General features: G+C 37.5%; 1 protein-coding gene across 3 annotated transcripts in view; it reads right to left on the reverse strand.

Annotated features, from left to right (window-relative positions):
• Positions 1–11,730, reverse strand: part of Gfrl (Glial cell line-derived neurotrophic family receptor-like) — a 223,754-nt gene extending 212,024 nt beyond the window's left edge. Inside the window, exon 1 of one of the 3 annotated variants that reach the window (XM_070658458.1) lies at positions 9,650–11,730. In XM_070658458.1, coding sequence (XP_070514559.1) covers positions 9,650–10,055 — 406 coding nt within the window. In that variant the 5' untranslated portion in view covers positions 10,056–11,730. The remainder of the gene's footprint in view (positions 1–9,649) is intronic. The other 2 variants (XM_070658459.1, XM_070658460.1) reach the window with 2 other exon arrangements.
• Positions 11,731–15,473: the final 3,743 nt, after the last annotated feature.

Consider the following 15,473-nt stretch of genomic DNA (forward strand, 5'->3'; position numbering starts at 1 on the left):
ACTGTCGCGGCAGTAAAAAGTCCACGAAAAGGGATTTTGCTTTGCCTCGCGCTTCGAGGAAGTCACTTTTTAGAACGCACCCTTAGAAGTACCATCTCTACGTAATGGGCAAATAGGAGAACGCCGCTGCAAAGTGTGTAAAAATCTCTTCGCGAGCTGAAAGCTGCTCCCCGAGGCAGGGCAAATAGATAACGGCCATTCTCTGTGTAATCAGTTTCGAGTAAATCTTACTTTAACTTAATTCAAAGCTCGTCTGCGAAAATATCTAAACATCGAGAAATTAAGTTTAATAGGAAAATCGTGCTTGAAATCTGCGAAAGGGACCTTTTGCGAAAAAGGAGCCTGCTCTAAAACGCTGGTGTACGCGATTTTTCTCTAAAATTGCTCGTCGTGCGATCCCGATACAATGATTGACGCGAAGTTTTGATAATCAAGTCTGACGTTTTTCACGTGCTAGAACTTCCACTTTAAAAGGTTTATACGCTCAAAACTCGCGGGAGAGTGTGTAATATCGAGAACTGCCTGAGAGATTGATAACGGACTCGATTTCCAACTGCATCCGGATGAAAAAAGCCATTTTATGAATTTGATACCCTCTGCGAGACCGACAGTTTCGTACCGCGTATTTTTATATGTGATGTGCAGCGAAGAAATCCTCCGTCAACTAGGCATCGTTATGCTGCGCGGATGCACTTAATTCCCAAGATTTCAGGATGATTTTGTGCCCACTCGTTCGAATATATATTTCTCTCGTTAAAGCTGTTATTGTGTTTTTTTTTATTTTTTTTTTTTACAAGCGCACGGATTATCAACTTGTAATATTTTATTTTACCTGGTCACGTTAAATACTGCTACGCGTTATAAATATACATATATTATTACGTTTTTTAAAAATATGTGATTAAAGTAGTAAAACAATTAAATAATGTTTTTTTATTTTACAATATAATAATAATATCTATCTAATAAACGTACCTACTGTATCAATAATCTGTGATAAATTACATTTGTAACATACAGGAAATATAATTTTTTTAATGCTTAGCCTTCGCGTTGGCTGCGATAAGAAATTACTCCCGAACGAAATTCTAAGGCAATAATATTAAAAAACATTGTTCAACGGGAAACACAATAACGCCTTTGCAAGAGAGAACATTATTTCGCGGAAAACGTTACGTTTTTACGAACGGATAGTTATAACCGATGATCGATAGGGGTAACGGACGCGCGCCTTATTTTCCTTCTCTCCTTTACTCTTTCCTTTGCACCACCACCTCCCTCCCGTTTTGTTTTCTACTTCTTTGCCGCAACACTATTGCCGGAAGTTGCCTTTGCCCGGCAAGCCCGACCAGAAAACTTTTGTCTCGCAGGCAACCGGGGCTTTGCCGATATTGGTTTCTCGAACGTTATTTACCCTTTCCTCTGATCCCCCGGTCTCTAGCGCACCCCTTGAAGCCTGCATCAAGCGGTACTGCTGGTTTATAATAAGGGTTCGACGCCCCGCGAGGCGTCTACTGATTCCACTAAATTCCGATGGCCGTAAAGCCTTGTCGTTCCGATTCCCTTACATGCGCGCTTGTCAACGTTTATCATAGGTATCTGTCACAATATTCGGAAATATCGTTACTGTACTTTGAGTGCATATTGTAAAATAATAATAATAAAATATATTTATTCATACGTCATTATCAAAATTAAAATAATTGTTATATCCATCGTGCACAATTGTTATTACGTTTCTTGCAATTTTACTTTAAACAATTTGTCATCAAGCTTAGTTTATTTTGTTTTACATCTTACTTTGTTGATTGCTTTATTAATATTATTATTAATTTTGCATCGTAGTCTCGTAGCCGCTTAACTTATCTGAATTTATGATAGTTAAACTATTGGCTAGATTATTTCGTATCTTATTTAAAACTCGGGACGAGGTTAGCTTTATTATAATTTAGTTTAATTACGATGCATTGCGCAATGTATATTTTACGCCATTATCAATATGTATATAGATATATACATATATATACTAAATTAATTAATTATGTTTACTTTAATTTAATGATAATTTATAATGCTCGTTTTAATGTCATAACTTTATTACTAATTTAGCTATTTATTATTTGATTATTATTTATTTTATAATTAATTAATTTTGTTTTATACATTTCACGTATCGATTCCACATTCTCGTGTGTTTCTAAAAGAAATTACTTAAAAAACTTGGTGATATCTATACCCACTCGTAACTCAATGATCTAATCAAACCTCCCTTTATATTTTTATCTAAATAAAGGCAATTCGTGAAAAATCAATATAACATTCTACTAAGGTACGAAAATACGAAATTTTACGCATTTCCGAGGTACGTTAACAGAAAAAATTTCCGTGCTGTTGATTTTAACGAGTATCGAGGTTTTTCATTTGGATGGTCAACAAGGTCGAATCGTATACTTTTATCCTTTTATTTTTATCCAAGTATTCTTCTCTGAGAGCGCATCTCTTAAACGTACCTCCCTCAACGTGACTGTGATTGGATCATTATCGGTCTTAATTGGAAAATCAGATAACGCAAACTATTCAATTCCTATCTTAAAAAATTGGTGTGACGCGTAAATTAGCTGTTAATTGTTAAAACCAACGCTGATTAGTTCTCTCTCTCGCTTGGCTTGCTTTACGTAAGTCGCATGGTTTCTATTTTCGTAGTTTGTAATTAAGGTTTTCTAAAAAATAGCGCAGGTTTAGCGCGCGCATGGTTTCTTCTAGTAAAATAAAAACAAAATAGCCAACTAATTGCCGTCTCTCAGGATTATTGCATAACCGCGTGAATGTCTGGGATTAAACTAGCGGTTGATGTATTCATTGATTTCGTTGCCTCTACAATTTTCGACGAATTCGCGGCTGCATTCCGCACTCACTGCGATTAATCTCGCTCAACGTGCACATCCCGCAGTCGCATTTCATTAAGCGTTTTCTCCGGACGAAAGTCGTTATGCACCTCGATTCACCTCGTTGACACGGCAATCGATTCGCGTAAATTTGATTTCCAGGATAACAAACTGTTCCAGTTTATAATAAAATACATTTCGACGTTTATTATCTTTTGTTTAAAATTTTTATTTAAAAAAAAGAAAAATTCTAATATCTTTTGAACCTTTTTTGATAAAAATCTAAATAATATTGCTTCTTAAAATTAATAATTATAATAACAAATAACTACCGAAGTATTATTATTTATTGATTAGGATTATCATGATAGAAATACGAATGGGGAAAATAAATTAATCAGAGAATTGAAAGTAGGAAGCAAGCATATTGTTATATGCACATTTTCTGAAAATTATGTCGAAAGTTATCTACTCCGCAATTTCTTTTCTGAATATCTTGACTCTCTTATGTAACAAAATTCTTCTCAAAACACTTCCCGCGAATCTATCTTTGTACGTCTTTTCGCATTTTGCGATGGAGGCAGTCTCAGAGGCGGTAGGAAACATTACACCGCTGCGAAACTGGCATCCCCAAAAGGTTTCAGCAGGACACGAGCGAACGGGGTAGAAAAGGGGTATTGCTAAATATAGATAAAAGAGAAAGACAATGAGATAAAGCGAGAATAAGTGATAGAGCGAAGGCGAAGTACTCAAATATTCTCGAGTGAAAAAGTTGCGACGAGTAGACGCGAAAAGTAAAACGACGCGAAAGGGCTTATACGACTCACGTGCACAGCCGGAGCCCTCTCTTTGCGATGGGGTGGAATTCCGGAACGGTCCCCCGTAAACGCGGCTAGTTCGTCGCGACGCCGGACGACTCCGGCGCGCATATGAAACGTCATTCTATGTGATTAACGGCCGCGAAATTAATTTTGCGCCGCGCGACGCCAAACATGCTTTAAGCGTCGTCGTTTAGGGAAGAATGCACCAACTATTTTGAGCCGGTATGGTCGATTACACCGGACGACAAGCAAATTTCGTTATAAATATGAATTATTAATGATGCAACAAGACGTTAAAACAAAACAAAAGAAAAAAATAAAAATAAAAACTTAATCCGATTATTTTATTGTTCTTTGAGTAAATTTAATAAATACATTATTGTATATTAGATATAATTTAAAAAAACATAAATTCGGATATTAATGAAACTATGATTAGGAATTGATAAACTAAAAGTGAAGATAAATACGATGAGCACAGAAAATAATTTCTGACTGCAATCTTTTCGGATTCTGACGGGAAGAAATATAATTAAAAGTTACCGCTGTTTGAATGATTAATACATTGATTCGTCAACAATTGATGATTTCACTTCAAAATTGTAAATTTTTTTTTTTTTTCTTAATAAGATTAAAATTACGTAATTGCAGCGGTAGTTTAAAGTTTCGCGGTAGGTTTGAAGGCCCTGACGAAACTTTATACGAAAGCGATGTTATTCGAACAGCCAAAAATTTTCGCAATTGCTGAGCGACCGACCAGAAATGTCGACTTGGAGGCACTTTAGATTTGTTCGAAGGCAAGCTTGTTACGGCGTTACCTGGCATGAAGTAGGTCGCATGAAAATAGCTGTGACGTTAAAACCGGTTTAGTATGCGATTTAACATTATGAAGATATTCGTCCCTGCCTCTTTTCTGCATCAACCCTCTGTATTTCGCTCGGCAAATGTAAAGTCTCGCGTACGTGCACTGTGTAATCACAATACGTAAAGTACATCACAAGCTTCAAAAAGTTTCTTCAAGAGATTGATTACAATCCGAATAACATAAAACGCTCAAAAAAATTTCTTTCTAAAAATAGAAACAATTTTTTTAATAATAATAATAATAATGACGAGACAAATCGTGCTAGTTATTAAATATTTTAGACTCGCGCATGAATCGATATTACTCGCCGACCGAAATATATTAGCGGCAACGAGAAGCAGTTCGTACTTCGTGTCGAGAGGAGTATTCTGCGGTGTGAATCCGGCGTGCTAAGAATCGATGAATTATGCAACGCATCGAACGATAAATCTCGAGACTAGCCCAGTCTGATCGGATTAAACGTATTCCGTTATTTATACTCCACGCCCAGATAGAGACAATGTTTCGGGCGTACGGCAATTCCACGGGGAAACTAACCGTTTCAGTCGTAGTGTCCGCGCTGAACCTTGGAGCGCAGAAATCAATACAGAAATATCAATATGTGCCGCGTTACGCGGTCAATATGTTGTATACCTTGTATAAATGGAATTACTTTTAAACCGCCCTTTAACTTTTCATTGATTTTTGTATAAAAAAAAAAACCCAAAGCTGCTTACAACGTTCATAGTTCAGTACTCTTGATTTTGTAATAAAATTTTTAAGGAAAATTGTGAATTAAACAACAATTTGATTACGCCATTCTTTGAGATGAACTATATGTCAGAAATTAATATTTTATAGACGATTTAAATTATAAATCTCCATCATTGAAATAAATGCTGCTCTGTCCCACATCATATAATATAAATTAATGCCTCTATACATATATGTATATAGATTGCGACCAGCTTTAAATTTAATAAATATATAAGTAGACTTAATTTTAATTGTAAAAAGACATTATCGTTTTCCAACGTGTTTCATATTAATTTATATTAATTTTTATCAAAGGTTATAATATATTTTTGATAAACTTTCTTACCAAGAAGATAATTTTTTTTTTTTAATATTTCTAAAATACTCTCGTAGAATCCTAGAGTTTGTTAAATCGTCGTTTAGGCTTATTCTGCACGATACAATTTCATTGCAGATTATGATGGATTGCCGAAACGCTTAACTTCCTATTACCAATTCTTAGAGCAAAGTTTTCTAAACGGGGAAGGGTTTTTTTCTTTTTTTTTTTAAACGCTAGACGTGAGTTTTTTTTACGGTGAATTGTTTTGCCCTCGATTGGTTGAAACGTTTATGAAACGCCGGCCGATAAACGAGCGATAAATTGATGCTCGCCCGGGCGATCATCTTTCATCATTAAGCACGTAGAACGCGCCAACGCGGTAAAGTTCCGTAGGGAATGTAAGACGATTCTCTTGCGGAAGCTTATTTCGGGGTGTCACGGACGAGAAGGTGCAAACGAATCGACTGCAATTATACGTTTACGTGACTCTCGTCGCTCCTGATTACTTCGCGAAAATTCAGCGATCCTCAAAAAAGAAGTCGACAATACTTTGCGAGCTCATAATCGCCTACTAGAAAATTAATTCCACGATCGTTAAGCGAGCCAATCAATGAAGCAGATCACGTTTCGTCATTAAGTTCTTCCAATAGGCACTTCGCAGAAAACGTTTACATAATGTACTCGAAAAGGGGTTTCTTGTAAGTTGAAAGTATCGCTTCTAGCAAATTTAACCGACGTGTGAATAATTAATATAAATATACGTATATTATATATTAAATTACCCAAAGTTTTAATTTGTGATGGAATTTAATTTTATTGGTAAAAAAAAAGTAAAAAGAAATAGATAAAAAACGAAGGAATGAAAAAATATTAATTACGAATACGATATTAAAATTTAAATCATTAAAATAATAGAATAAATGAATAGAGCGAAAATAGAAAATGGCGTAAATGCTGCATGTGTTTATATTATATTTCAGACAATAAAACAATTACAAATATACGTGGTAACAATACATTTGCAAGATGCATAAAACGTCGACAAAATATGTGTGGACGCATGTGTTTAATTGTGGCGAGTACATGAAAATAATTAAATTTATGTGTAACGAAAATAACACCCGACTAAGTTTTTCATTGTTATATTAGCATAGTTGTGTCGTACACTGAAAGGTAGATATAACGACGGCAGCTAGCAAACGTGACTTTAGAGTCGTGTGCGTTGAGTTTCACATGTACCGCATATATGTACCGCGCCGGCCGGTTTGCCGATGACTGATTTTTCCCCGCTTTCTCATTCCCTGCCTCTGCCGCCTAGGATTACGTACGCTAGATGCTGTCGACGCAGAAAATGCCATATTTGCTCTTCGGTGTACATGATATTCATTAAACTTCTCATAACATATAAATGAACTGCGGTGACAGGGTTGAGTAACTCCGGGAGTGTATAAGCGCATTATCGTATAATACAGATAAAGACGAAATGCGCATACGATTGAAAACGACAAGAATAAAAAAAAAAAAAAAAAAAAAAAAAAAATGGAACATAAAAGTACTTAGTATTAGGAAACTACCGATGCTCTTTCCACGAAACGTTTGTTCCGTCAAATAAGTTAATCTCATAATTTCTTAGTATGAAATGCCCGATTCAGGAGCATCACGTATAAACCGAGATGATCGTCTTTCATCATTAACGCTCTCTCTTGCCACGAAGACGGTGCCTTTGCCGCACAAGGAATTCCACAAGGGGTATGAACGACTTCCACTCTGGTCTGAACTTACGCTACCGTTCTAGCGGGGAGACCGTAGATAACCTTCGATCGAACGCGCGACCTCAATCGAAGTTCATCCGAGTACGAGACCGAAGTGCTCACACCGACACAAATAATGCGATCAATTACGCGGTAACTTCCCTCGTTACTTTATACGCCGGTGATGATGAGGTGCAATCGCGAGTGCTTCGAGGTAATAAAAAAAAAGTTGCAGCTTGCACTTAACTCGTTCTAAAAAAAAAAAAAAATCAAGGCGCGCTTCGCATTTAAAGTATCAGAATCTCTTTATTTGAGTCATGAGTTGCATAATTAAAAATTGTATTTCAACACTGTGTGTTGCCACTTTTTGTTTTTGACTTAGACAATGTGTTTTACCTACGTTTTAATTTCATAACGTTTGCAGCTTTGGGAACTTTATTTATTAATTATCGTTAAAATTTTTTCGAGAGAATCAGAGTTAGAAAAAAAAATTTTTTAATAAAAATGTAATTTAGATAAAATAGTATGACAGGCATCGAAGATAAATTCGACAAAGGACATTAATATTTCTCCTTGTCATGCCGCCAGATGCTTAAGGACACGCCGTGTTATAGGTCGTCGGATTGATGGTTAAATTCATAATACGTAGAACTTGAGTTGGCCACGCACTGTTAAATTAATAACCCGATGTAACCAAATTAATGATCCGCTCATCCGCGAATGAGAATCATAGTATCTAGTAGCTGCGGTTAGTGGAACGTGGCTAGAGCATACCTACAGTTATTGGTTCCCGTTCAATTATTGGAGCCTATCTCCCCACTCTGTCAGCATTCTACTCAAATAGAATATTATATTATGTGGCAATCAAAATGAGGATGTTCTCGACGGAATACGTACGTTAATTATAAGTATAAAAATTAATTTTTTAATTCTATTTACTTTTGGAATGTTTGTCTTCGTCAAATCATAATTAGGTCTGTGTAATATAAAGTTTAATATAATATTCAGCGAAATATTCGGCGGAATATTTGTGTTATAAACTCCTTCGTACAACGTTAAAGTACCTAGACATCGATAAAGATATGTAAAAAAAATAACGTCGGGTGGTCAAGCGCGCGATTTTGATTGTCGCTATTTTTTAACCGCCTCGTCTGTTAGTCGAATCATACGACATAAATAATTAGAGAGAATCAGCACGTTAGCGATTTCGAGAAAATAATTAAACAATTGATAAATTAGCACATTGACCGATAAAAAAAATAATTCCTATCAGCTTCTGCGATCAATACTCTTCACGCAGATATAATTTACAAAGTCACAGATTAATTAAGCAAAAACGATAACGAAATAAAAGCTACGTTTTACCGCGAATATATATTTAGATGATCGTAATATCAATAATCTCAACTTTATTAAGGTGTTTTGTCAACTTTTTTAGCCGCTATTAGTCATGTGACTAAAAATTTGCTTTTATTTGTATGTAACCAATTTTTTTTTTTTTTATATAAAATATTTAAGTTTTGATTTCAAATTATATAAATATTCTTACAACTTGCGTTGGCCTACAATGCTTTGTTGCTAAATCTGTCGAAATATATTTCGTGTCGATATTGTGTAATATTTAATTCTGCAAAAGCACTAATGAAAACGTATTTCTACGACGGTTAGCCAGAACACCGTAATTACATTGGAATTTATTTTCCAGTCCGTTGCCATTAGTACCGGAATATTATTTCATTGTTCCACTAATAACTGGCGTTGTATGCGAATTATATAAAAGCAGATTTTCGTACTCGCAACTTGGTTTATATTTCCCCAATATCTCATTAAAAATTAAAATTCAACGTGTTACTCGTTGACTTTTATCGATTAATGTTATATTAATAATCATAATATAAACAATTGCTAAATATAATTCGCCTACTTACAAATAAATTAGCAGACTTTAATAGACTCATAATCTTTTCTATTATAAATTTTATATTTTATATTTTATATTCTCTTACTATTTAATTACGTTATGCGTCAAATATAATTATGTAAGTTCCATTCTTTTGTCGTGAAAAATATCTGTTTAAATCGCTTTAAACGTTTCCTTTTTTCAAAAAGAATCGAATAGAAATCAGTGCGGCAGATGTCCGCGTGATAAATGAATACGTATTCACAGTGGGAAATGGGGAAAGGGGGGACTCTATGTAGTGACCCTTTCATCATATATATCAAATAAGATACTTTTTTATATCAACTATACGACCCCCTTTGGGACGACTTACCGCTTCTTCCGGTTGGCGTCGGCGCGGACGTGGACCTGCCGGTGGGCTCCGGAATCGGGTAGGGTAGGTCGCAGCATTCCCGCTCAGGGAATTCACTGGCGCGAGCGCAGCAGCAGGACAGAGCGACGAGCAGCGTCGTCAGGGTCGTCAGTAGGGGCCGCGAGCGCGACGTGAACGTCCCGGCGACGCGCGCCGTTAGACCGTCATGACCCGTCATCGGTCCTACCAGCCGGCCGCGGCCGATTCGAGGACGTCGAGCGATTCCGCACCGAGAGATCTTCCTCCTCTCGGCGACCCCGTCCGCAGCATCCTGCGGGCCTTGGTACCGCTCGGTTCTCCAGGAGCCGTCGCCACCGCGAGTCACCTCGTTGGTCCCCGCGGCGCGATCCTCATCGTCATCACACATACACACTCGAGTCCTACACTCGCGGGACCAACTTCCGCCAGCGGAAGCGCGATTTGTCCGCGTGGGGGGAAGGGGGTCGATGGCGCGGCGAGCCCAGTCTCCGCTCTCTTAGGCAGCCGACTTTGAAACGTCACTTAATTATTTCGGAACTTCTGTCTCAGTTTTAATAATTGAGATCATTCGGGACCTTAGCCAGACTGTAATTTCTTGAGCAAGTTAACTAAACGTTAACGATATTAAAGGAGCTAGAATCGTACGTTAGGAATATACTCTCCGCGAGAGATGCTTTGACTGTCACGGATTTAAATCTGACGGAATCAATTTTACTAATTACTCTAGTTTTTAGTAAAATTATAACCGATCGGTAACCTTCTTCCGAGAAACTTAACAGGCTGAGAAATTATTTTTTCAACGCTGAAGACGCTACCCGATAACATCACGAGATGGATAGAAAATGGAAGAGTCTAAACACTCCGGTAAAGTTTTCGTCATATCGGCTTTCCATTGTCAATAATTTTCCTCGCTTGCAGCTGCAGGATCTATGGATCATGTTTCTAGTATCATGTTCCTTATTCTTATTTCAATACGCGAGTTTTTTTAGACAAGCGAAAGTTATGTACACCCGCAAAGAATAGATCGAGACACATTGCTTCTCGTTGAAGTATTCAACAAGATTTTACTGTCAGAGAAAGCCTCGCGCTTCTGCAGTTTCATAATTCATAAATCCCTCCCGCGATACTGCGAATCTTCTTCTAGCGAGGCGTTAAGTGGATAAACACTTTGCGGGATAGACACTTCACGGAAACGTTCTCCAGCACTTCTCATTAAAACGTTACATGCCTAGAGATCACCCTTTATTGAGATCTATTTATAGATCCGGCAGCGCTTCAAACGCTCCTGTTTGACTATCAAGTTTAAATAGAACACATCCGAAAAAAAAATATCGCACTCGTCTCCGCTATTTTTCCACGCCGGATCTGTTTGCACTTAAAAAATTCGCAATCTACGAGCAACCCAAATTCAAAAAGCAGCGAGAATTCTTTGAGCAACGCACGGCTTCGATTGGAAGAATATCGAAACTATAAAAGGGACGCTTCTCTCGAACGTCAAGGGTCTCGCGGGCGTTTCTTGAGGTATCGGGAGGATTCACGCGGTCTTTTCGTTCACACTTGTTAAATCGTAACACACGCGCGCGCACACACACACACTGAAAATCTACCAATTCGAATTTTACCGATCTTATGGAAGATCGAGTTACTCGCGATCAATCCGACACAGACGGATCTTCCACGCGCTTGATTTTCGCGAACGTTGTCACTTGTAAGGACGATTAGTTCGACGGTTCACGATAGCGACTGTCATATTCCCGATTGGTTTTGTTCTCGCACGATCGCCGCGAATTTCAACGTGGCAATCGATTCTCCGCGAAGTAAATCGGCGATTTAAATTTCTTTTTCTCAAGAATCCGTTTTTCTTGAGAAAATGCCAGTACGCGGTCGTTGCGAGCTCGAAAAACGGACGTTCGTCTGCAGGATCTTCGACACGACCTCGTCCTCGTGTCGCGGCACTTCGCGGTCGCGCTTTCGCGTTTCGGAGCCGAGAACGCTGCGTCGTGGCGGCGTCCCGACGCCCAATGACGTTGGGGCTGTTCGTCGTACGAGCGAGAGCCACCGTGAGGATGCCCACCCCCGTCAACCCCTGCACTCTCCGCTCGTCGACACGCGATAGCTTCTGCGCACAAACCGGCTCTGCTTCGTTCGCCCGTATGTATACGGGGTGTCGCGGACCTACTTCCTGTCGTATGTAGAAAAAAGTAGATTACGTGCTGATGGGTTAATGCGGTAACATCAACAATTTTAATGTAAATAATAAAAATACTGCGCGCAAACATAAGAAAACTGTGCAAGTATAAAATATAAAAAAAAAAATTTTTTACGCTGCGCTCTTTAAATTATTTTTGAAGTTTAACTTATTAAAAAAAAAAAAAAAATTATATATATATAATAATTAAAAACATTTCTTAAATTTTTAATTTATTAGATGAAAAAAAAATATTTACGTTAATTTTATTTATTACTAAATTTAATGCTCGAAAAAAAAAAAATTCCGCGTGCGATCGATGATCCTTTCAAAAATACGATCATAATTTAAGGTATAGAAATAACGGGAAAGACCGCAAGTCGTGCTCAGAAACGTGTAAAAATCCACAGAAGCAGATTCTCAAGGGCCGTGCGAAAAATCTCGTGGAGTTTTTCCGCGAAACAAATTGACTCGTAAAAGTAATTGGTTTATTTGAAAAATTGCGACTCGCGGAGAAAGAACAATGCGGTATGAATCCGGGACACCCCATAGGTGCACGCGCAGGTGTGGGTGAGCGTTTGTTGCAGGTGTGCAGGTGGAGTGCTACGACGGTGTCCCCGTCGCGTCGAATCGAGCCGAACGGCTCCGAGCGAACTACCCCCGGCTAGGGTAGCTAGGCTGCCGCCGCACCACCGCACCGCGAAACGAACGCGCGACCCTTCAGCGTTGTGTGCGCCGTTCCTGACCTCGTTTTGCCCCGGCTTGTCGAGGTCGGTTACGCGGAAGTGCCCCCCGGCGCAGCGGGCTCCACCACGGGGTCGCCGCTCGTAACTGGACTGGGGGATGTTTAAATATAACGGTATTGATACCTTCACTCGTTCGGCATCAAATACCGCAAACACCGATGACTATTCGATACTTTCCGCGGGCATCGTTACTTACAGCACGAGCGGCGTCGATGACAAAAAAAAAAAAATAAAAAAGAGACGCACTTTCGCGGCGATAAATCAGTGGAAACGAATTATCATAAATGCGAGTGGGTATTTTGTAGTTTTCGCAGTTAATTGTAAACGTTTTTGGTCGACGGGCGCGTCGATACTGCTTATTTAATACTGCATTCCATATCATGTTGTAAAATCGTAATACCGAAGTATTTAATATCAAATTCCCTACGATAAAAATAAATTGTGACTGTGCCTTTCCGTAATTTTTATATAAAAAAAAGAGCTAATGCGAGTAACGACCTTTATGAAATTACTAAATTTAATACAATTTAATAATTTTATCAGAAAAAAAAAATTAAATAATTATATTAGTAGCGTAACGTAGCAAAAATAAAGATTTCCTATACCTCCCGTGTGATTAATTTTCGATACAAATGACATTATTGCACAAGACGGCATACCTTTGTACAAATAAATTTAATTAAATACCATTGCTCTTGCGTCAATCAACAAAAAGTCGGTATGGCCGGAATTAACCAACGTTAAATGTACACGTGCAATATATTATTTTGCTACAGATTCGGCTATCGACAACTTTCCATCCCGCGGCTACAAAATTGGCATCCGAAATCACGGTACAACTTTTTTTTTTTTGGTCACGCGTACCAGTTTTTATCCCACTTTCATTCGATCGATGAGTGTGAAATTAACCCGCGAGCGTTATGCTTTGACTACATTATTTGTTTTTGTAATAATGCATTACTTTTAAAATCGCGTACGTTTTTATAACAGCTCGTTGAAGATACAAATTACAAAAACAAAAAAAAAAGAGAAAAAACGAAGAGCTGTTAAATATTACATACCTAACAAAAGCAGATGCTCAAATTATTTTACAATCAGATATTAGAAGCTTATGAATCAACGTTAAATCATATTCTTCGTCGTAAAAAATTTAGCGATATCTTTGGAATTGATTAAACAAAAAAAAAGTAGAACAATACGTTGTAAATGAAGAAAAGAAATGTATAGGCGCCCTTTTATATGCTTGCTTGAACACGTTGCAATCAAATCGCTTCTCGACATATAATGAAACCTATGTACAAAGTCTAATTCTGGTCAGGCTGCGCTTTGTTTTCCATCACTAATGCAAAAGGACGCGCGTGGCGCACAATCGTAATTCAGTTGCGTCCATTAAACGCGATTGAACTAATATTGACGCACGATATTAACTAAGTTTAATTGCTAGATCGTAATTGTTTGATTAGTTGAGTGCTGAAGTGCTGATGGATCACGTCGCATCGATTTCTGCTCTTCGTTTGATTTCAATCGTTTTGATACTTTGTTTAACATAATGTTATTGGCACCACACTTCATTTTAACGTTCCGCGCTTATTACAATTGACTATGCAATAATACTTTTTTTTTTTTATTTCGTTGCTTTCGTAGTGCACGTTTATTACTAGAGTGAAATAAAACTTATAAAATAAAAATGTTTTTCTCGATCTTAACTTGTAGTATATATAATTTGAAGCATATGTGTATTCTCAGAGACCTATGTAACATGCATAATACAAACTTGTGGGAAAAAACCGACAACACATTCTTGTTGACGATATTCCCTTCGAGTGAAACGAGTAGACAGCAGCGAACCTCCGCATCAGCAAGTAGTGCAAGTATCTCGCGAGTCAGACACCTGCGGCAGTAGAGCGAGCGTTTACTTAATGAGACGAGCGTCATTCTTGTCAGTAGTAAAAGTTTACCTTGTATCCAACAAATCGTAATAGTGAAACCGCGACATTTATATAACAAAACCGAACCCATATCAGCTCGATATGGTTAACGAAAGAGATTTTTCAAATTTAGTTTATATTTGCATTCTTCTTCAAATGTTATTTCTCGTATGCAATATCTATTGGTGAATTGCAGAATTCTATTTTTATTTTTTTTTTCTTTCTTTCTAAAACGAGATTTTTATTTAATCTTTTTTATTTAAGAAACAAAAGACTGTTTGAATATATTTGCAATTTTTCAACGTTACATTTTTTTTAGAACAGATTCTTAAATTCTTACTTTAATCGAGTTTAAAAAAAAACCCCAAATAAATAACCATGTAATTTGTTTTCTCATCGAAATTACCATCGATATTTAATATTGCATAAATTTAATGTAATAGAAATTAATAAAACAAAGGTAATTGTGAGTAAATCCAATATGTCATCCCAGATAACAGCAAAATTCAAAATACAAATTTAATTCAATCTTCTAATTATACTTACAATTAGTACAGTCATGTCTATTCGTTTGCTTTAAAATAGGCTACGCGATCGTTTTACCGCAATTCTCGATCAGGCCAACCACCTAACAGCCAAAATTTATATTTGAGAAAGTTTATCCGGTATAATATTATCTTCGTTGGAGAGAAGAATATGCGATTGACATGCACCAGCGTGGCATCGGAGCGCACAAAATTAATGTAACGAAGCAATATTTTACAAGCTCACGGCGAGTTTATTTCGGCAACTGTAACGTCACAGAGTGTAAATAGGATTCGTGAAAGAAATTCTAAAGGTCAGGGAGTCGGCGGTCACGCAACCACGATCGTACAATGTGCTCCGTAAGCCACAAGAGACGCTCCTCAAGTTCGGTGATTTATCTAGCGCTCGCGAATACCCGA

Source organism: Cardiocondyla obscurior, linkage group LG06 (assembly GCF_019399895.1).
Source record: "Cardiocondyla obscurior isolate alpha-2009 linkage group LG06, Cobs3.1, whole genome shotgun sequence".
Taxonomy (NCBI): Eukaryota; Metazoa; Arthropoda; class Insecta; order Hymenoptera; family Formicidae; genus Cardiocondyla; species Cardiocondyla obscurior.